This window comes from Marmota monax, unplaced genomic scaffold, assembly GCF_021218885.2.
Source record: "Marmota monax isolate L192 unplaced genomic scaffold, Marmota_monax_Labrador192_F-V1.1 WCK01_AAM20220418_F8-fsc00008, whole genome shotgun sequence".
In the NCBI taxonomy this organism is placed as follows: Eukaryota; Metazoa; Chordata; class Mammalia; order Rodentia; family Sciuridae; genus Marmota; species Marmota monax.
The window spans coordinates 8,612,643-8,634,319 of NW_026694432.1; the positions used below are offsets into that span (position 1 = coordinate 8,612,643).

A 21,677-nucleotide genomic window follows, 5' to 3' on the forward strand; every position below is an offset into this window, starting at 1 on the left:
CAAGGCAATGAGCTACCAGCTCGGCTTAGCAGCAGGACTCTGGCAACAGACGTTCCCGCTCCGGTGCAGCCCAGCCTGTGCACTGTACCGCTGCTATGGCCTCTGTGCCCACCACCTGGTGCTCCGTTGCTCTAGCCCTGCTTGTGGCCCTGCACGAAGGTGAGCCTCCCTGGCCTCGCCTGCTGCTGCAGCCCCGGGCCTGCCCGTCCGCGTCTCTCCCAGAGCTGCTGTACCCCCAGGCCAACGGGGGGGCATGCAGGCGGGAGCTGTGGTGGGGTGCTCTGCAGGTGCAGAGCGCTGCAGGCGTGGGGCAGCTGCTGGGGCTTCCCCGGGCTGGCCAGGAGCTCCCGAGCAGTCAGAGTGCCAACTTCCTCAATTGTGCAAGAGGAGGAGCCTGGCGGGTCCCCCTATCCCAGGCCGTGCCAGCGCCCTGACCACCTCTCCGCCTCTCTCTCCCTCCTGTGCGTTCAGGGAAGGGCCAGGCTGCTGCCACTCAGGAGCAGCCCGCGCTCTCGCCCCATGCCCAAGGCGCCCACCTGCGGTTCCGCCGCTGCTCCTGCAGCTCCTGGCTTGACAAGGAGTGCGTCTACTTCTGCCACCTGGACATCATCTGGGTGAACACTCCCGGGTGAGTATCCATGGAGATCCAGGTGGGGGCTACCAAGGGGCAGGGGGGCAGGGCAAGGATACCGGCATGCCGGGGGACATTTGACACAGTCCAGCTCTCCCCGGGGCCTCCAGATAGAGGCATTGGGCTAATGTCAGTACGACCAGTTATTGTTTCATCTCCCATGTGGGAGTCTCCAGAGACAGGTAGAGGGCTGTCTCCTGTGAATATTCACAACCGCCTGGTAAGAAACTGTTGGCTCCATTTTCCAGATCAGAATAGTGAGCCTCAGAGAAGTTAGGTGACTTCCCCAAGATCACACAGGAAGGAGTTGGTGATAGACCCCATCCCTAGTCTGTGGATACCAGAGCACATATCTACTCAATCAAGTTGCCTCTGCAAAGAATACAATTAGTGACCCATGTTTTGATTGTGCCAGGCCCTATGCCAAGCACCGCATGTGCAGTTTCATCTCATGGGTCCCCTGGCCACCCCATGAGGCACTATTGTTGTCCCCAAATGACAGATGAGCAACCTGCCCTCTGTTCCCTGGCTGAGCCGCAGTGGGAGCTGGGTGCTGTCTGTTCTGCCTGCTCTGCCTGCGCCCGCACTGCCCCCAGGCCACTGCATACCTCAAGTTGAAGTTTCTGTGTGTGTTTGTGTTTTTTTTTTTTTCTGCCCCAAATTGCATAAGGCAAGAGAGGCCCAGCACGTAAGTGTGTGTGGAGCTAATCCGCATCCAAACACTTGCTCAGGGCGGGAACCCTGCCAGGCCCTTCGCGCTGGGTCCACCTGGAGTCATTACAGCTCTAACCACCAGCTAAAATTAGCTGTCACCCAAAGGTGCTGGTCTGACCAGACTTGGGGCCCCTGCCCTGCCCCGACCACCCCAGTCAGGTTGAATCTGCAGTCAGCCCCACCTGAACACACACACACACACACACACACACACACACCTTGCTGTAAGTTAAAGCTCTAAAGCGTATTTGTCACTCCTCCCAGCAAGTGGTGCTGGGTGGGAGCAGCTTAGCCCGAGCCTGCAGCCTGCGTGTTTATGTCTATGAAATGGAGGCTCCTCCTTTCCTTCAGGACTAGCTGGAGCCTTTTTGCACAGGGGACCTGACTCCATTGGCTGGAGTTCCTGTCTGGGAAGGGAGAAGGGCTGGGAGGACTCCCCAGTTCCTGCCTTTACCGGGGGACCCTAGACTCCAGCCACTTCCTCCCTGTGCTGGGAGCCCTCACTGAGCCCAGCTGAGCCAGGGCCCAGATGCCCAGAGAAGGGACGGGTCTTGTCCAGGGCTACCTAGCACTTGTAGAGGAGCCTGTGACTTTAGTGGTGGGCCTTCTTGAGGTCAGGGGATGGTCACTTCTCATTGCCATTCTGGTGGCAAGATTGACGGTTCCAGTGTGCAGTGTGGACAGTTGCAGCTCACCAATGGCTGTGGTTTATCTAATCCTCTCTCCCTCTCTCTCTCTCTCTCTCTCTCTCTCTCTCTCTCTCTCTCTCTCTCTCTCCCTGCCCCACACCATTACCTTGTTGGCTGCCCGCCCACAGACAGACAGCTCCTTACGGCCTGGGAAACCCGCCAAGGCGCCGGCGCCGCTCCCTGCCAAAGCGCTGTGAGTGCTCCAGCACCAAGGACTCTGCCTGTGCCACCTTCTGCCATCAGACACCCTGGTAGGTGGGCACCGGGCCTGCAGAGGTAGGGATGGCTGCTGGCCTGGACCTGCCCTGGGAGCAGAGTGTCCAGGAGGCCAGCAGAGGGGCTAGCAGGGGTCAAGCAAGTGGCCCTGGGTGCATGGGCAATGCCCCTTCCTGCAGGCAGAGTGCAGCTCTGGGGGCTTCTGAGAACACTCAGGTCCTCATTCCTGCCTGGGCAGAAGGAATGCTCCCCAGTGATGGCTGAGGGAGCTCAGGCCCAAAGAGAGGTCAGGACTGTGTCAGGCCTACAAGGGATCAAGCTCCCCTGGGCCTTAGAGGCCAGCCTGAGTCCTAGAGGCCTTCAGAGCTTCCTCAGAGGAAAAATAGCATCTGGAGTCGAGAAGCCAAGACACATCCCAGTGTCACAGAGTTGCTGGGCTTAAAAGGGGGGTTTTCCAAGGCTTCTGATTGTCCCCGGCCTCAGTTTTCTCATCTGTAAAAGGACTGGGAGATTTTGTTCCCTTACTTAGACCATGTGGGACAGCAGGAACTGACTTTCAAAATCCCAAGCTCCGGTTCCCAGGATGGTTTACAAGAAAGTCCTCCTCTGAGGCTCAAGCTGGGGCGGAGTTTCCTCAAGCTGCCTCAGTTTCCCCTAAAGCTGCAGGTGGCCAGATTCTGGGAAGAGCAGCCACACAGCTGCCTCTTTTTTGAGACCAAGAATATGTTCCCGGTAGCTCGGTTTTCCTCAGTCCCCACCCTGCCTGGGAAAGGCAGGATGCCAGGTGCACAGAGTGGAAATGGATCTGCTCCTGAGGGCGGGTGGGGTGGGGGCTGGGCTGGGCCTGCAGCCAGGTGGCTTTGGGGCCCTGGATAGCCCCTCACTGGGGCCTTATTGCTCTCTATTCAGGGCTGAAGCCAGGTCAGTCCTAAGCAGCCAGTCCCCTGCAGATGTGTTCCAGACTAGAAAGACATGGGCCAAGGAAGGAGAGCTCCTCCAGAGACTAAGGTAAGCGCATCGCCCTAGTCGAACATGCCCTGGAGGCCTTTCCCATCTCCCTTCTCCACATGAGGCGTAAGTGTTCATTGTCCGGCCAAGAGAACAGAGACTCAGAGAGGGAAAGCCACTTGCCCAAAGTCACACAGTGGCATCTGGCTGACTCCAGAGTTTACACGCTCAACCACTGTTTTTTGTTACCCCTGGGCCTTACTTGCAGTGTTTTAGAGGGTTTAAGGGCTCATGACTGGGAAGGATCATAGTTTGTCCATTCAGGCTATCTCCATCAATCATCTCCCACAACCTAAGACTTGGAGGGGGCCCACTGCCCGGCCTGCTGTCTCTTCCCTGTCCAGTCTGCACCTCTTCCCCTCTGGCCTACTGTGGCTCAGCTCCAGGCTTTGTGCAGAAGGTGCTTATGAGTATTTGTTCACCAGTCTGCCTTAAGAACAGAAACCTCACTCCTGCCCGTGCATCAGAGTGACCGGAGCAACTGCTAGAACAGGGACCCCCTGATTTGAACCCCAACCCTACCACAAACACATTGTGACCTCAGGCTTGGCCCACCACTTCTCTGTGTTTCAGATCCTTAGTTTTGAAACCAGGGAAATGGCCATCCATTCCACAGGATTGTTGTAGGGCTGGGTGCATGAAGTTGAGCCCAGGGGAACTCTGCAGGTCTTCACCACTTCCTGTCTCTGCCACTTAGGGCTCCTGAGGGCTGAACAGTGCTGGGGTCCAGCATAGCCCCACAGGGATTCCCATCCTATGAGGGGAAGAGGAAGACAAATAAGAGAAAAGGCAGGATGGTGGGGTGGGCAAGAGCAGGCACTGGCCCCCACGCTGTCTAAAGATGAAAAAAAAATTAGAATAAGACTTTGCAAGTCCACAGCACTTCACAGTGTGCAGAGAGCTTGCTGTGCCCATGAAGCACCCATCCTCAGGGCAGTTCAGGCCTGTTTTTATCCATAGGCTGAGAAAGGGTCTCAGACAGGTTGTGGCCCTCGCCCACATTCCCATACCTTGAGGCCAGCCTCCAACGCCCAGGCTGAGACTCACTGGGCCAAGAAGTGGATGCTTCAACATTGCCAGGGTCTCAGCCAGGTTCAAAGGGCGACTGAAGCCATATTTGTCTGGTCTGGACCATCTCGAACAGGACCGTGAAGAATGGGTAGAATTTGTGCAGTTTGGAAGAGGAAGATAGACAGTGAGCAAGGTGTGGAAGAGGGAGGGCAGATTGTGGGAAATTCCAGGGCTACTCCTGGCCGGCTGGTCATTCTGACAGCATTGAACACCAACTTTATCAAAGACCCCCATCAGCAAAGAAGCTTCTAGGCCCCTGTGTGACCTGTCTTAATGTGTAGGCCTTGCTTTTGGGCTTTGGTCACCCTCTGAGCCCAAGGCAGCCATCACCCAGGATCTGGGCAAGGGCTCTCATCCTCCATTGCCCCTGCTTCCTGAGACAGTCCGTGTCCCCTGAGATGCTAAGTTGATCCTTCTTGATTTCCAGGGACATCTCTGCTGCCAAGATCCGCTCTGCCAGGCGACAGCGGGAGGCAACAAGGGAGCCCAAGCTGGCCCACTCCAGGTGGAGGAAGAGATAGCACTGTAGGCTGGGAAATGTTGAGAAGAAAGCCCATGTGGACACGGGAGGAGAGGGCAGCTCATGGAGACCCTCCACCTGTTTCCTGGGCCAGGGCCTTGGCCCCAGCCAGCTGGACCCATTTGCTGGGGCTGGCATAGGTGCTGGCCTCCCCACATGTGCGGGAGGCTTCCTCAGGACAGCCTGGTGCCCTCATGCTGCACAGCCCTCGGCCCCCAGATGGCAGGGCAGTCTGCTGGCGATGGCTGCTGGCCCCCAGGCCTGCTGAAAGTGACTGAGGGAGGCCGAGTGAACCTGGAGGTCGTGTCCCGAGGAACTTCCTGTTTGCTGGGCTACAATCCAGGAGGGACCTTGCAGTGTGGCAGGCTCACACCTAAGGCAGTCGTGGAGGCTGCGTGGGTCCCCCCAGGAGCTGGAATCCTGACCAGCCCCATCTGTCCTCTCTGGCTCCCCCTTCCCAGAGGCCGGGTCCCCCTCATGCCCTTGGGACACTGCTGGTGAGAGCCTGTTCTGCTTCATCCCTCTGTATATAACTTATTTACTCTAAGGACTTTGAGAATCCCAGTTATTTATTTTAATGTATTTTTTTTAGATCCTCAATTATTTACCCGAGAACTTGTGTTTGTAATAAACAATGAAATGATATTCTGATATTTTGTTTTGGCTGAGCCGAGGTGGAAGGCTTCTCTTAGGAAGGGGCTACTTGGAAGTCAGGGGACCCAGGAGCAGAGAAAGGGAGCACCAGATCCTGGCCCTTCTCTGGCTGCTAGTCTGCCCTCTCAGATCTATCATGTACCGACACAGCCATTTGCCGCTGTGATCAGGAACCTGGGACCTACATTCCCACCAGAACAGAAACCAATGGCCAGGACTTCCTCCAAGAGCATGTTTAGAAGATGCCAAGACTTTGAGGGTATGGAGACCGGCTTCTGCTCCAGCTGCCCTGTCTTGCCAGGGTGACCACAAGGCCCAGAGCCAATCTGTCCTGTGAGGGATGGAGCCAGGTGGCTGTGCACAGCCCTGGTGGTCAGTGATGGGCGCCGTGGTGGAACCGTAGCCTGGCCCTGGCTGTGCCCTTTGCCTTGGGCCTTGGCAGGGCCCTGCTAGAGTTTGATGTTGTCTGACTGAAGAAGCCTCAGGCTCTAGCATTGGGCTCACCAGTCCTGCTACAGCCCAAGAAGCAGCCCACCCGGATCCCAGAGACAGCCTGCAGCCAGAGCCCTCCTGCTGGCAGCTGCTAGACCCACGGCCTCCATCTCTACAGACTCTCAAGCAAGCCATGCCCTTTTCCTGAGGCTCACCTATACTGCGAGTGACAGCCTGTGACCTGAGCCTACTCTGGGGACAAATTAATGGACTAAGCAATAATTATTTATATATTTCTCTAACACTGCCTTATCCAGAAAACGAATCCTGATCTCCTCGTGGAAGAATAACATGCTGATGCGTATTGAGCTACTACTACTTTATCCAGATTAACACGTTCTATCCTCACAACAATCCTGTGATGCAAGTACTTTCATTATTCTCCTTTTTACAGATGAGGAAAATGATATAAGAGAAGGCAAGGGACTTTCCTTGAGTCACACAGCAAGTAAATAAGGGGCATCAGGATGAGAGCCCTGGTTTTCTGCATCAGAGTCTATATTATACATGTGCATAATAAATATTTATTGATTGAATTCATGGATCACCAGTGCGACCTTGAACGAAGCTCTTTCTGCGCCTTAGCTATTTTTTCTAACTCGGAAGATGGGAAGCAATAGTCCTCAACTCACAAGGCTGGTACAATCACCAGACAGGCAAACTGCGGGGCCAGGCTGAGCCCAGGGCCCGAGGAGCAGAGGCTGCTTGTCAGGCTGCCAATGTGATTATGTAACATGTGGGACGGGGACTGAGCCAGAGGACCTGCGGAGAGGGGGAGACTGGGGCTGGCTAGAGTGGAGATGGGGGCAGGGGGCAGAGAAAGGATTCTGCACAAAGGGACACACCTGTCACTTCAAAACCTGAGCAGGACTCACAGGGGAAGGGGAGGGATTACAGGAAGGGGAAGAGGGACAGTGAGCAGGGACCTATCGGGGAGGTCCCTCTGCCAGGCCACAGATGGCTGCATCAGGCAAGGGGAGAACAGCAAAGATGAAGCCACAGGAGTCTTGAAGTTCAAGTGAAGGAGCTGGATTTTCTCCTGTGGGCTGTGGGAGACATGAAATCGGGAGAATGGTTCAGAACTGGGCTTTGGAAATTTGCCCTCAGAGGGCTGGTCACGGCTGAGACTGACGGAGGTGACAGGTGGCAGGAAAGCAAAGACACCCACCCCTGGCAGGTTGGCGGTGCCTCCTGGCTGGAGAGGCCTGGTGGGAGGGGGCGGGGTCAGCCTCTTACTGCCCACTGCAACCCAGGGTCAGAGCCCCTCTCACATGGCCATGAGCCTAAGGCCAGGGGACCCTCACTTTCTAGCATCCCATCAAAATGATCCTGAAAGCACAGCTATCGGCCAGAACTCGCCAGCCGTTTGGGGCTCAGCAGAGGCGTGGGGAGCCCTGGTTGAAGGTATGCTGGAGGCCTGGGGAGGCAGGAGCTCACTGCCCTTGGCACCAGCCCCAGGGCCCTGTTCAGGGTTCAGAGATCAGTGACCCAAAATGACTGAGCAGTGGAGATGATTAGAGGGAAGAGGGGAGGCAGGAGGCAGGGACAGGCTGGGATGACGCTCAGCCCGTCAGATCCTTGGTCCCTGGAAGTGGGGCCTTTGGCTGGGGCCCTGTACTTCAGCATCTGTCTTGCCCCGCCTCTCTCCACAGGACAAGAACTTTGCAGAGCCAGGGATCACGCGTGCCGAAAGTCTGTGCCTGCTTCTAGATCACACGCTAGGTAGCCGGGACCCCGACGTGGGGAACAGTGGGGTTACAGTCTGGGGGAAATGGAAAAATGTGAGAAGCAGCTGCCAGGTCAAAGGCAGCTCTGGTAAGGGTGGAGTCTCCATTTTAGGAAGTTTGCATTTTGTGGAACAAAAATCTCTCCCCTTTTAGGTGGGTGCAGTGTTTCAAGCCTATAATCCCTCTACTCAGGAGCCCGAGGCAGGGGGATTGCAAGTGTGAGGCCAGACTGGACAACTTAGGGAGACCCTATCTCAAATCAAAAATAAAGAGCTGGGAGTGTCACTCCATGGTAAAGCGCCCCCGGGGTTCAATCCCCAGTACTGGGAGGAAAAAATTTCTCCCGCTAGATATTTACTGAAAACGTCTCCGCGTTTTCAGTAAATACCTAGCGAGTTTTTTTTTTTTTCCAAGGTTTTCTGAGTCAAAATCGTGTTCCTTCAAATAGAGCCCCAGGCAGAGATAACAGAGAAGGGGCGCGGGATGACTCCGATTTATCCGGGTTACATTGCAGGAGAAGACGCCTATCCAGACCCCGAGAGGCCGAGGCCGAGCCTCAGGCTGCCTCTGCCTCCCTTCATCGGGAAAGAGCCCCAGAGAATTCTTCATCTCCCCTTCTCTCTCTCTCTTTCTCTTTTTCTCTCTCTGAAAATAGAGTCCAGGGTCAGTTCAGATAAGTCATTTGCTATCAAGGCAATAAATTCCTGGACCGTGGCCATCCATTCATTCAACAGAGATAAATAATTGCCTCTGGGGAGACTCTGTGAGCAAGACAGACACAGCCCCTGCATCACAGGCCCAGAGAAGGGCCATTCAAAAAAAAAAAAACAAAACAAAACACTGGTGGATATTAAGATTAAAAATAGGAGCTCCCATTTATTATGGGCTTAGCGTCGCTCTCCCATATTAACTCCTGGTTCCTCGTGCAACCTCATTCACAGAGCTCTGGCATTGGGAAGTCAGGGTGGGCACCCATAGTCCTAGCTGCTCAGGAGGCTGAAGCAGTAGGATCCCTTGAGCTCAGGAGCTGGGGACCCGCCCAGGCCACACAGACCCTTTCTCAAAACAAGCAAACAAAAAGGTGATAGAAAAGATAACCAAGACACAGAGAGGTTCTGTCACTCGCTCAAAACCACACAGCTAGTGTGTGGCTCAGTGGAGCTTTAGACTCCAGGTAAGTTCTCCCACCTCTCCAACAGGGAACCACTACACTAAGATGGACTCCCTGGGGAAGGGGACTCCAAGTGGCTTTCTGGAGAAGGTGACATGTGAACCAAGTTTTAAGACACTCAGTTGAGTGAGGGGGCCTGGGAAAGGTGGGAGAGTCAGGCAGGGACAGATGGTACACTCCTGAGCACCACACCAAGCCCTGGCACCGGCATGAGGGGCTGGCGCTCCAGGCAAGGGTCACCTACAGTAACTGCCACCCCTCCACAGCCTTGGAGTCAGTCTCCCAGGGGAGACCGGAATCGCCTGCCGTTAGTGCTTCACACTTGTGGACGCCATGCTGCTGCCCTTGAGGTCTCCCGGGTGGGCAGGGATGGCAGGCAGGAACAAATGAAAGGGACAGGGGTAGAAAATGCCTTGAGTTGTCCTTGAAGCTGGTGGCAAGGCAGCTGAAGGACGGGCAGGGCTACCACATGCTGGGAGGGGGACAGGGCATCACAGCTGGGGAAGTGGTGCCAGGCACGTCGGCCAGACCCCGGAAGAGTCCAGAGAGAGGCAGCCAGCCTGAGCAGCAGGGGCCAGGCTGGGAGCAGCCTCCGATGCCAGGACTTTGATCTTGAGTGATGGGGAGCTAGCGAAGGTTACCAAGCAGGGGAGGCCAGGACCGGAGTGCCTCCAGCTGCTGCCTTTCCATTGGCCCTTCCCTGGCCGTGCTTTCTGCTCGCCCGGCCCCTCCTCTCCAGGGAGGGCAGAGTGTGGGGCTCGCCTTGGCCTGCCAGGGATCCCAGCCAAGAGCCCTCAGCAGCTCAGAAGGGGGCCGTGTGCGGGCCCGCCAGGAGCCCTGGAAGAGGAATGCAGCCTAATTAATTCTCTGAAGCTCCCAGGGCCTCGCCTTGTGTGAGCAGCTGCCAGGGCAGGCCTGCCAGGGCGCCACCGGGCCAGGCTGTCGATCACTGGGTGCTGCAGGCAGCCAGGCGGACTGCAGGCCACAGGTTGGGGAACAGGGACTAGGGGGCCAGCCCCTGGTATCCAGGATCACACAGGTCCTCCGTCCCCTTTCCGGCCAATAAAGAGCCATGGTAGCAGTGATAGCCCACAGCCCTTGAGACCCCGCGGCACACTTGGTACCCATGAGTGCGCCTTCCTCACTGCTCATCGGATCCTTACAAGGGCAGTGAGATGAGTACTGTTACTATCCCCATTTTGCAGAGGGGAAAAATGAGGGTCAGAATCATGCAATCAGCAAGCAAAAGCAGGGAAGCTGGGATTGGACCCAGGCAGTCTGGGTGCCCAGAGTATTCCTCATAACCACCATCCTGGGAAGGCTCAGCAATGGAAATCAGGTCCATAGAGGTGGGATACCTTTCCAAGGACATACTAAAAGGGGATCAGGAGACAGTAAAAGGAGTAAAGACTGCTAGGGATAAAGGCCACATTCCTGGTCTTGGCTTAAATTGCCTCCTCCAGAGGATTCTGTCCCTCTCCTGGCCCTGCAGGTCATTCAAAGAGATGTGTAGCTCACCACTTAAGGACAGGTAGGCTGCAGGAAGCGATTCTGTCCATATTAGCTTTCTATTACTGTAACAAAATATCTGAGAATAATCAACTTAAAGAAGAAAGGTTTATTTTGACTCATAGTTTCAGAGGTTTCCGACAAGTTAGTTGACGCCGTTGTTCTTGGGCTTGTGGCTAGGCAGCACATCATAGGGGAGCACATGGCAGAATACGTTGCTCACCTCCTGGAGGCCAAGAAGCAAAAAAAGAGGAAAGAGGAGGGTCTGGGGCCCCACAATCCCCTTTGAGGGCAGACCCCAAGTGAGATAACGTCCTTGCACTAGGCCCCACATCCTAAAGGTTCCACCACCTTCTAAGAGTGCTAAGGGGCTGGGGAACAAGGTCCTCTGGGGGAGGTTTATCTAAACCATAGCACTCTCAGGGTGTCCACCCATATGGACCCAATTCTGCCACCTGGGCCTCTTCCAGAACAGTGCTGGCCCTGTGTGCTGGCCCTGTGTGCTGAGGCTCATGCTGGTTGCACATGCTCAGAGCATCTGCCTAACCTATTACCACCCCACCCCACCCCCTGCCTTATGGGTGGGACAGCCAACAGCAGCTCAGTAAGGTGTGGCCTGGAGAAAAACCTCGCAACTAGGAGGTGACAAAACCAGGAATGGCGGTCACACTGGCCTGACAGCAGAACTCTGCCCTTACCAGACGGCGGCCCAGAAAGGGGGCAGCACGGCCAGGTCAGGTCCCCTGAGGAGCCTCACTTTCCTCATCTGCCATACAAGGATGAGAGGCCTGACCTTACAGAGTTGTTCTGGAGTTCATGAACAGACGTCCCGAAAAGTCTCCTACGTGAGACACTGCCCTGAGTCCTTCATTAAATTAAAAAAAAAAAATTGTTTTCCAAACAATATTTTATTCATGGCTACATAAATATGTCCTTATAAAGCTTCCCATAATGCTTTCATTATCCCCTAGGTGCATATTCAGACTTATCCCATTTCCCACCAAAGGGGATCAGAAATTGCCACCCCAAAATATGCCCCTTTTGTATCAGGATTGTTCTGGGCTAACAACAGCAGTTGAGAAGCAGCACATGCAGAGCAAGCTCTCCACCCCCGCCCCGCCTACCTGCCTAAATGTAGGACATAAATTTCCCTCTGTGAAGGTACTTCCCCTCCTGTCTCCTGAGCCAGGAAGAGAGCAACCATTAGCACCCAGACAGAAGCCAGCACCCAGACAGCTCCGCATAAGCAAATCTCACAGAAATAAACTTACCCTCTACTAATTCCCCCATACATTTACCTTCCCACACACTGTCACCCCTAGAAGCCTGAGACCCCTTTTTCCTTTCTCTTGTCACTTCTCCATACATTTATTCTCCTTTGTTAAAATGATATATGAGCCTAACTGTCATCTTCGGGTCTTTTCTATGAAGGCCTTCCTGCCTGTAAAAATTAAAATAGTAATAACATCAAATAAAATTCGTGTGCTTCTTCTCCCATTAATTGGCTTTTGTCAGTTTAATTTGCAGGCCCAGGTGACAGAACTAAGAAGGCAGAGGAAAGGATTTTTTTTTCCTTCCTACTCCAACAAGAAATTAACACTGCAAAAGAATGAACTAGTTACTTAATTAAAATAGCACTGTGTGGTTGTATATAAATTTTTATATTCATTCTGGATTGATTTTTTTGCTATGTATTTGTATTGAAATATAATTCACACACTAAAATTCACTTTTTTTTAAGCGCATAATTGGGAGGTTTTCAGTATATTTGCAGTTATACAATCATCAGCACTGTAATTCCGGAACATTCTCTTTTTTCTTTCTTTCGGCCTAGGCAACTTAGTGACACCCTATTTCAAAGCCAAAAAAAAATAAAAATGGATGGAGATGGAGCTCAGTGGTAGCATGTTCCTGGGTTCCGTCCCCAGTACCACAGAACAAAACAACAAGTGAAGGGAAAGATCCATCTCACACTTCTGTAATCCGTTCTTCTCCCACAACAGATCCAACTATTGGTCTTTGTTTTAATAGCTCCAGGGTGGTCCACAGCCTGGACCAAAGGTTGTTTATGTAGCCATCCCCCCATGATGCTCTTTGGTTGGCCCCCATTTAATGTTCCTATAAACGCTCTGCAGTAAACACCATAGTTACACATCTTTGTCCACAGAGGACAGATTGTTAGAAACCACTGGCTCAAAGGACAAGCGCGTTTTAAATATTCTCCTGAAAATGGGGTTCCTATTGGTTCCTCCCACTGCCCCGGGGCCTGAGTATCTATTTCCTGGAATCCCTTCCAGTACTTGGTTGTATTGATCTCTCATTTGCTGGTCTATCAGGAAAGCACTTCTCAACATGGCTTCTGACACGTAAAAGAGATAAGGCCGCTTGTGGTTTCAGGTTCTCTGGAGGCTGAGGCAGGAGGATCACCTGAGCTCAGGAGTTTGAGGCCAGCCTGGGCAACACAGTGAGGCCTTGTTTAAAGGAGAGAGAAACACAGAAAGAGAGAGAGAGAAACCTGTTGGGCCTCTGGTGGAAGAGGGTGGGGACTTGGAAACCACCCATGTTCTGCTTCCTCCCCACTCGGTACACAGGGCCCCTGTAGTGTCCTCTAGCACTGGTGTCTGGGATGCCCTTGGACGGAGGTCCGGCCCACCCAGGTTGGCCTCACCCTCAGCCTCTCAGTCCTGCCCCTAGGCCTGGCCTTGGGGAGCTTGGGCAGGGAGGAAGGACTATCCCATCTTCCTTAGCTGACCCCACCTCTCCCTTTTTAGTGGGGACCTTAGGGGAATGGCATGCTCATCTGAAAGCATGTGTGGTGGGGGACTTCAGCCCCCTGGACCTGTGGGTGTCCTGGTTGCCTCTCAGCATGTGGCCCAAATGGGCTTTGTGCAGAAGGCAGGATCCTAGTCTCGCCTCTGCTGAGTCCTTGCTGTGGGGACCCGGACAGAGTGCCATCCCTTCTGGGCCGCCAGTCTGCAGCATCCCTCCCAGGGAATAGGTGCAGAACAGACCCCTTCGGAGGCTCCTCACAAGCCACCCGGGGTGGGAGAAGGGTGTCTCCTGGGAGGTGGAAGATGGGGTTAGGGGAGGAACAGGGAGGGCAACCCTGCCCCTCAGGGCCAGGAACCTGAGGCTCCTGCCCAATGCTTTGACTCAGTGTGTGAGTGTGGGACACTGGAGTTCCACCAGCTTAACAGGAGTCGGTGCATGTGCACGGGTCATTCAATTGTGAGCACGTGTGCCCAGGAGGGCACACCTGAGTGTAAAATGTGTTCCTGTGCACACAAAGGGGACCATTCTGCATGTCTACTCCACAAGCATTCAGGCTATGTCACACTGGGGGCCCACTCACGATCCACATGTGTGTGTCCCTGCAGTATTGTATGCAGATGTTGACGTCCATGTGTGTGACCGTGAGTGCCTCCAGTGCGTGTACCTTAGCCTCGTCGCCACTGTGTAGAGTGTGTGCATGCACACCTGCCCATTTAAGGATGCCCAGACTCCTTTGGGCTGTGCGGGAAAATCCATGTTCGGGTGTATGTAAGTGACATGAGCACACGTTACGGTGTGTGGGTGTGCAGGAACATGCACATGAAGTGAATGTGAGTGTGCACGGGGTGTGTGCACATGCAGGGGATCTAGAGGTGCCAGGTGAGGTGCTGGCGATGTACGGGACTGCTATGGTCTGTAGGTGTGAATACACGTGAGTGTGCCTTCCATAGGTGAGGCCTGGGACACCCCAGAGGTGCCACCTCGGGCTCTGTGAGACGTGACATTTCCTCCAGCCCACCTGGCTTGGCCCTCTCTCCACCGCTTACGCTGAGAGATGGTGTCACTGGATAAGCTCTGAACATCTTGTTTTATTTACATGTGGATTATTATTTTAGTAATTAACCAGTTATTATAAACCTTATTTATTTTAAAAACAAACATGCAGATGCAAAATTCAGATGGAATATGAAGGGAAAGCCGAGGAGCAGGGGGTTCCTGGAGCGGCTTGCAGGGTCTGGGGTGATAGCCCTGTAGGGGCCCAGAGCGGTCAGGAAGGGAGTTGGGGAGCAGGGCCCAGAGCCCTGCTTCCGCTTCCGGCTGCCTGCCATGGAATCCCATTCCCTTTCCCTGTGGCACAGGTGGGCGGTCAGACAAAGCCCGACTTGGAAACCTCACGGAGGTGGCCCCCGCTTCGATGGCAACGTGGGCAGGGCAAAGTTCCTGCTCTCAGCCGCTCACGCCTCGTCAGTAAACGTCTGGAGCTTCGATTCCTAGGAAGCTCCAAATGCAAGCCCTGGTACCTGCCCACATTTTTCTGCTCCTCCTGTCCCTGGAATAATTCCTAAGCATCTCTCCCTCCGCCTGCACTGCCTCCTGGCCCTTTAAAAATTCCTATCACCCATCAAAGCCCACATGCCTGGCCACAAGTTTGTCTGTGTTCCCAAGTGGACTTTGTACTCCTTGGAACAAGAACAGGCTCCCCACAGTCCACTGGGCCTGGCCTGCCTTGTATCAGTATCAAGTATTAAAAATTGGGGATAAAATGAGTAGGGAAGGGAGGCGAAGGGCTTTGTAAACAACAGTGTTTGATACAAGCAGCAGGTTGTTGGGTGCCTCCCGACCAGGTGAGTCAGCTTGATCCTTGCCCTGCCCGGAGAAGGGAAGAGAAAGCACCATTTATCAATCTCCACCTGGATCATTTAAGTCTTATCGTTCTTTTCAAGGGTGGGGGGCATCACTGGGGACTGAACCCCGGTGCTTTGCCATGGAGTTACAACCTCAGCCTGTATTATATTTTATTTTGAGACAGGGCCTTGCTAAGTTGCCCAGGCTGGCCTCAAACTTTCGATCCTCCTGCCTCAGCCTCCGAAGTCGCTGGGATTATAAGCATGTGCCACCCTTCCAGCTAAACCTTATCACTTTTGATCCTTACCACACAACTATAGGCAAGCAGTACTTTTATCCCATTTTAGAGAAAGTGATCGTCCTCAAGAAGAGTCCTCTACAAAGCTGAGACTCTAGCACCAGCCAGCCTCTAGGGCTATCTCTAGGCCCTGGCTCTATTTCTCCTTTGAGGAGCACTTAGTAGGTATCTGAGACTCAACCCCAGGGGCTCTGGAATTGCCAGAGTTCAGAGTTCATGCTCTCAGGAGCAGCCCCAGGTGATGGCTAGGTTAGTCTGAGTTGGTGGACAAAGGCCCCAGCTTCCTCACTCCTTGGGAGGGACAACCTCCCATGGGCCTTGGCCTACACTGTATCCCGGATGGGCACGGCCCCATGGTCCACCTCCTGTCCTTTAGATCACCTGTATTGGTTCCTTTACCTGTCTGGCTTCCCACATCCTTGTGGTTTTCTGGAACCACCTCACAAACACACACACCGCCCTAGTTCTAGTCTCTTTCTAGAGGCCCCCACCCAAGGTGGAAGGGCTGCAGCTATGAGGGGCTTTGTGTGCCCTGGAACCCCGGGAAACTGTTCTCCAAAGAGGCCTTTGTCTCAGAGGGAATGGGCCTTGGTGAGGATCAGAAGAGGCTGGGCGGAGGTGTGGGGGGTGTGGGGGTGTGGGGGTGGGGGGCAACCCTGAGGAGCCCTGGCAGGAGGGACACAGTTCAGCTGTAGCCCCAGGCTGTGCACAGCATCAGGTGGGCAGCATGTGCTAAAGGAGAGGGTGAGGGTGTGAACACACAGTCTCTGGGAGGAGGCCACACCCATGCCTCCCTCCCTTCTCCAGAAGTGCTTCTCCGTCAACCTCTGCCCCCGCAGGTCCAGGGCGGACACTGCCTGAAAAATCCCCAGCACTCAGCTGGCCTGGGTCCTTCCAGGAGGGCAGAGAACTGCCTGTGGAAGGCCCCGGACGTGAGTCAAGCAACCCAGTCCTTCTCTAGGTCTCACAGGGGGCCCGGGTGGGGTTGAGGAAGGGAATGGAGCCCTTGAGGGCCTGTGTGTTCCAGTCCTGTCAGGCAGCCACTGGCACACACTGCCTCAGACACGGATATCTTGTCCCTTGTCCCTTGTCCCTTCACACTTGCAGAAGAGGGTATTCCTTTACTCGGGGGAAGTTTTGGTGGTGGAAACTCAAGTACTGACAAAGATGTCGCCTGACTTTCTTCCCTCCACTCCTCAAACCCCACCACGTGAGCCCCAAAGCAGGCAGCCTGCGGGCAGAGCCAAGTGGGGAGAGCCGGCCAACTTGGGTTCAGAAGAAGCCCCTTAAGGACTCTGGGCCTCAGCTTCCTTACCTGTGAGATGGGTGGAAAGTGCCACCTGGCTCCAGGCAAGCCTCTGTCCTCTCCTTTAGTCCTTAATGAGGCAGAAAAGCAACTCTGTTTTCCGTTGACAGAGGAGGCAACCGAGGCTCAGAGAGGACATAAGGAAGCCAGGCCTTGGTCAGGTGGTAGAATATTGCCTGGCCAGCCCCTGCCAGGGAACCCTGGACCCTCAGCCCAGCCACTGCCTGGCCTGGGTCCAGGAGCCTGCACATTCCAGCCTCTCCCTGCCTGGCCTGGCCCTGACCTCGGGGTTTACCCACTGGCCCTTTTTCTCAGCTGGGGCTGGGCCAGCAGTATCAGCCCTGCTCTGGATACCTTTGGCCTCAGGCATGCAGGGACCTGAGCCAGGAGGTTAAAGGGACAAAGCACAATCTGACCTACTCCCTGGAGAAGCTCTCAGAGACTCACAACACCTAGGATAAGCAGGTACGCCTGGCCACGGGGGACCTGCTGGCTTCAGCCTGGAGGGTAATCACACACCTCCTTGGCTGGCCAAAGAGGATCGAGAGCAGAAAGGGCAAGGCTGAGTGACAGGGAGAAGGAGAAAAGGGAAACTGAGGCAAATGATGGATCTGTATAGGTTCATCTGGGTGTATGGCCAAAAGAAATGCCTGGATATGTTCATTTAAAAAAATATGTACTAGAATCTTCATAGTAGCACCATAGTCAAACTGGAAACTAGCCAAGAGCCCAGCAATTGTGGAATGACTATAAATTGAACAATGACTGCACAAAACCATACAGATGATCTGACAAACTGAAAGCACAGAACCAAATAGTATATACCATTGTGTTCCATTTATCTAGTTTTAATAGATACAAACTAATTTGTAGTGTTAAAAGTCAGAATAATGCTTGCTTTGGGGGAGGGGTGTGAGCAATGACTAAAAGGCAGCAGGAGGGGTGTTCCAGGGTCATGGTCATCTTTAGTTGCTTGCTGTACATAAAGCTGCATGATGATTTCAGTTTGGGAAAATCCATCGAGCTGATGATTTGTCCACTTTTGTGTGCATATAAGACTTTCTTTTTTATAAATTTTTTATAACTTTATTTTGTTTGTTTTATTTGTATGTGGTGCTGAGGATCGAACCCAGCACCTCACTGAACCATAACCCCAGCCCCCCCGCATATTAGGCTTCCAAACTATATAAATCAAATCTTGCAGCATGAACTCTTTCCTGTCTGGCTTGTTTATCACAACATTGTGTTTTTGAGATTCATGCAAATTCATTCATTTATTGCTGTACAGTATTCCATTGTGTGAATATAGCACAATTTATTTGTCTGTTCTGTTGACTCGAGTTGGACTGTTTCCAGTTTGGAGCTATTATTAGAAATAGTACTGCTTTGAGCCAGGTGCAGTGGCTCATGCCTATAATCCCAACGACTCAGGAGGCTGAGGGAGGAGGGTTGCAAGTTCAAGGCAGTCTTAGTAATTTAGTGAGATCCTATTGCAAAATTTTTAAAGCACTGAGAGCCAGACACAGTGGACCATGTCCACCTGTAATCCCAGTGGTTCCAGAGGCTGAGGCAGGAGTATCCCAAGTTTGAGGTCAGCCTCAGCAACTTAAAGAGGACCTAAGCAATTGAGGAAGACTCTGTCTCAAAAAGTAAAAAGATCTAGGGATGTAGTTCAGGTATTAAGCACCCTTGGATTCAATCCCCAGTACAGAGCAAGAGGAGGAGGAGAAGGAGGAGGAAGAAGAGGAGGAGGAGGAGGAGGAGGAGGGGGAGGAGGAGGAGGGGGAGGAGGAGGAGGAGGAGGAGAGAGAGAGAGAGAGGGAGAAGAAATAGGGCTGCTTTAAACAATTCTCATGTGCCTTTTGGGTGACATGCACAGGCGTTCTAGCTGAGGGTAGTCTAGGAGTGACGCTGCTGAGCCACAGGGTTTACATGGCTACAGCTTAAAGTCACTGAAAAATAGTTTCCAAAGTGTTCTGCCAATTTATACCTCCACCAGTTATATATGAAGCTCCAGAGTCTCCCCAGCACCTGGTTTGGTCAAATATCCTTCCGGCCATTCCAGTGGGCATGAAGTGGTGCTGTGCTGTGCTTTGAGGTCGCATTTCCCTGGTGCCTAATAAAGCTGAGCTCCTGTCCTCCCTGGGGTTTACTAGCAGCAGACCTGAGACATAGTCAAGAATGAGTGGTTTGCTTGGCAAGTACATTAGTCTGCCCAGGCTTCCAGAACAAAACAGCACAGACTGCGGCTTAAACAAGAGAGACATTTCCTTGCAGTCCTGGAGGCTGGAAATGCAAGATCAAGGTTAGGCAGGGTTCCATTTCTGGGGAGGCCTCTTCCTAGTTTGTGCACAGCCACTTCCTCTCTGTGTCTTCCTGTGGCCTCTTCTATATGTGTGTGTGTGTGTGTGTGTACATGCATGCGCACGCACATGTGCACGTTGAGAGAGATCTCTACTGTCTCTTCCTCTTCTTCCAACGACTCTCTTTGATGACTTCAGTTACCCTTAATTACCTCTGCAAAGGTAATTACCTCCAAACACAATCAGGTTAGGACTTCAACCTAAGAATCTAGGAGGACACAAATCAGTCCATAGCAGCAGTGATCTGGAAAACCCAGAGAGGAGTGAGGAAGTGAGACAGGGAAAAGGAGGCGGCCAGCCTGTTAGCAAGCACATGGACATCTTGGGCATCTGGAGCATAATCCCAGTGGGGGGATCATAAATCACACCCCAAGGGAGCAAGGGAGCTGAGTGTTTTATAGGGCAACTCCTGTCAGCCATGAGTGGAGGGCCTTTGAGGGCGTGTGTGTACATCACTGGGGTTTGTGTGAACCCACTGGCCACTGAGGCAGAGCAGCCTTGCTGGCGCCATGGACACTGTGGGCACAGTGCTAAGTGCTGGCCATTGGAAGGAGCCACTGCAGCAGCGTGTCTTCATGGCTACTCACCAGAGGCTTCTGGCTGTCATGAAGTGGCTACCCAAGGGGAGCGGGATTTACTGATTGCCGGGCAGGCAAGGGCATTCTAGAAGGGACTGAGGCCTTGAGGGATTCCCCAAGCACCTTGTCTAGCCTGGGCTACAGGGGGAAGGGGAGGGATTTGAGACTGAGGTGGGGCCAGTAGACCCCACACAAAGGTCTGATGGGAAGATGCTTCTTGGAGACTCTGGAGAGAGCACCTCATGTATGAGGTTAGCCACCCAGAAACCCAAGCTGGGCTCTGTCCATAAAGTTATCCCAGGACACTGCCTTTCAGGGTGCCCCAGGTCCCCCAACTGTCCCCTATCCGGCTCCTGGCACAGAAAGCCCTACCAGAAAGCAAGGACCAAGAGGCCAGGCCTCCCAGAGGGCAGGAGATGCTCTCCCACAGAGGCCAGGCTATATCACCTGGTGGAGGTGGAGGAGGGGAAGGGCTGACCTCAAGGTTGGACCTGAATAAAAGGCCTCAAGTTCAGGGAAGGGCCACTGGTGTGTGATCTCAGAGGGCGCCTCTCCCCTGAGGCCATCTTGCAGGTTAGAATGGTGTATCTAACGGCCATAGCCATGGAGCCCAACCATGTGGGCTAGGGGTCGGGGAAAGCTGGGCCCGGGAGCTGGGCCTGGATGCACTCCCCACTCCCTCCACCCTCTCTGTTTTGGCCTGCGGGAGATTGGGAAGTGGGAACTTAAGGCAGGTCTGAGCAGGAGCTGACTGCTCTGCATAGCTATCTGTTTGGAGCCCAGCCACATTCACCTCTGTAGTCAAATAATAAGCACCTTCTCTCCAGACAGAAGAGTGACCCCGACAGGACCTGGTGGGTCAGGCACAGTGGACACCTGTGTCAGTCCAGCTTTTTCTTTCTTTCTCTTTTAATATTTTTAGTTGTAGATAGACACAATACCTTTATTTTATTTTTAATTTTTTTAAAAAATTTTTAGTTGTAGTTGGATGCAATACCTTTATTTTATTTATTTATTTTTATGTGGTGCTGGAGATCCAACCCAGCGCCTAGGACATGCTAAGTGAGCACTCTACCACTGAGCCACAGCCCAAGTCCCTTATTTATTTATTTTTATGTGGTACAGAGGATGGAACCCAGTGTCTCACACTGGGATCCACCACTGAGCCCCAGCCCCAGCCCTGTCCAGCCTTTTCTTGTCAGGCTACATCTCCTCTATTAATCCTGCTCTGCCCACATAACCAGGCAGGAGGACCTCAAAGAACATGCCAATCCAGGCAGCTGGAGCACCCACCTCCCAGGCCCAGTCACTACCTCAGGGATAAACATATGACCCAAGTCAGGACAATGGGAGTCTCCCCTGAGGCCTTTGCTAGAGCTCTCTGGAAACTCTACTGAGATTGTGAGCTAGAAGGATAAGATTGTAGCACCTGTTGGTTATCTTGCATCAAACAAAAATAGAAAAATATCTGCCCAGGGGAAAAAACAAAGTTAAGAAGATGCAGACATAGCTAAGAGATAGAGAGAGGGGTAGTCTTCATGGTATCATTTAAACACCCAGATGTAGCCATACCTGAAGTTCCTTAGGCTTCCCATTCACAAGAACAAATGCAAAGCCTATTCTGTGTATGTTGGTCAGTTTCTGTCACTTGCAATCTGAAGGATTTGATTAAAACAGTAGGTGAGAACACTGCCAAGCCCTTCCTGCACCTTCACATCCCAGAGATCACAGAGATTGCAGGGAGTTCCTTGTTAAAGGCCACTGTCATTGAACTCCTGTGATGAAGCAAAGATCACATCCTGGTGCCCTTCTTGGACCAGTGGCAGTTGTGGAATGCAAGGCGGAGCTGGCACTGTCAGCTGTTTATGTTCAGGAGTTCAAAATGTTACCCACGCTATAAGGGCTGAGTCTTGGCAGGCTGCCCTCCACCTCATTCCCAGAATGTTCTAGAAGGTGGGGGGAGGGGATGGGATTCATTATCTGACCAATGATTCTGAGGTCTTTAATCACTTTATCACTTGTCAAAATGTAGGATCAGAGCGAAGTAGATTTAGGAGAAAGAGGAAGAAATATTGCATTTTTTTTGCATCCCCAACATCAATAGGCCTTATTC

The 21,677-nt window shown here is 53.0% G+C and overlaps 1 protein-coding gene and 1 long non-coding RNA gene across 2 annotated transcripts; one reads left to right on the forward strand and one right to left on the reverse strand.

Annotated features, from left to right (window-relative positions):
* On the forward strand, positions 1 to 5,494 carry Edn2 (endothelin 2). Its single transcript, XM_046469158.1, has 5 exons — positions 1 to 159; positions 472 to 628; positions 2,163 to 2,285; positions 3,160 to 3,258; positions 4,757 to 5,494. Exons 1-5 carry the CDS (start codon positions 96 to 98, stop codon positions 4,848 to 4,850), a joined length of 537 nt encoding a protein of 178 aa, XP_046325114.1. The 5' UTR covers positions 1 to 95; the 3' UTR covers positions 4,851 to 5,494.
* Positions 5,495 to 10,496: 5,002 nt separating this feature from the next.
* LOC124110252 (uncharacterized) lies at positions 10,497 to 16,906 on the reverse strand. The gene is made up of 2 exons (XR_006857230.1): positions 16,633 to 16,906; positions 10,497 to 10,628 (listed from the first exon to the last, which is right to left on the reverse strand). It is a non-coding gene; the product is annotated as an uncharacterized LOC124110252 (long non-coding RNA).
* Positions 16,907 to 21,677: the final 4,771 nt, after the last annotated feature.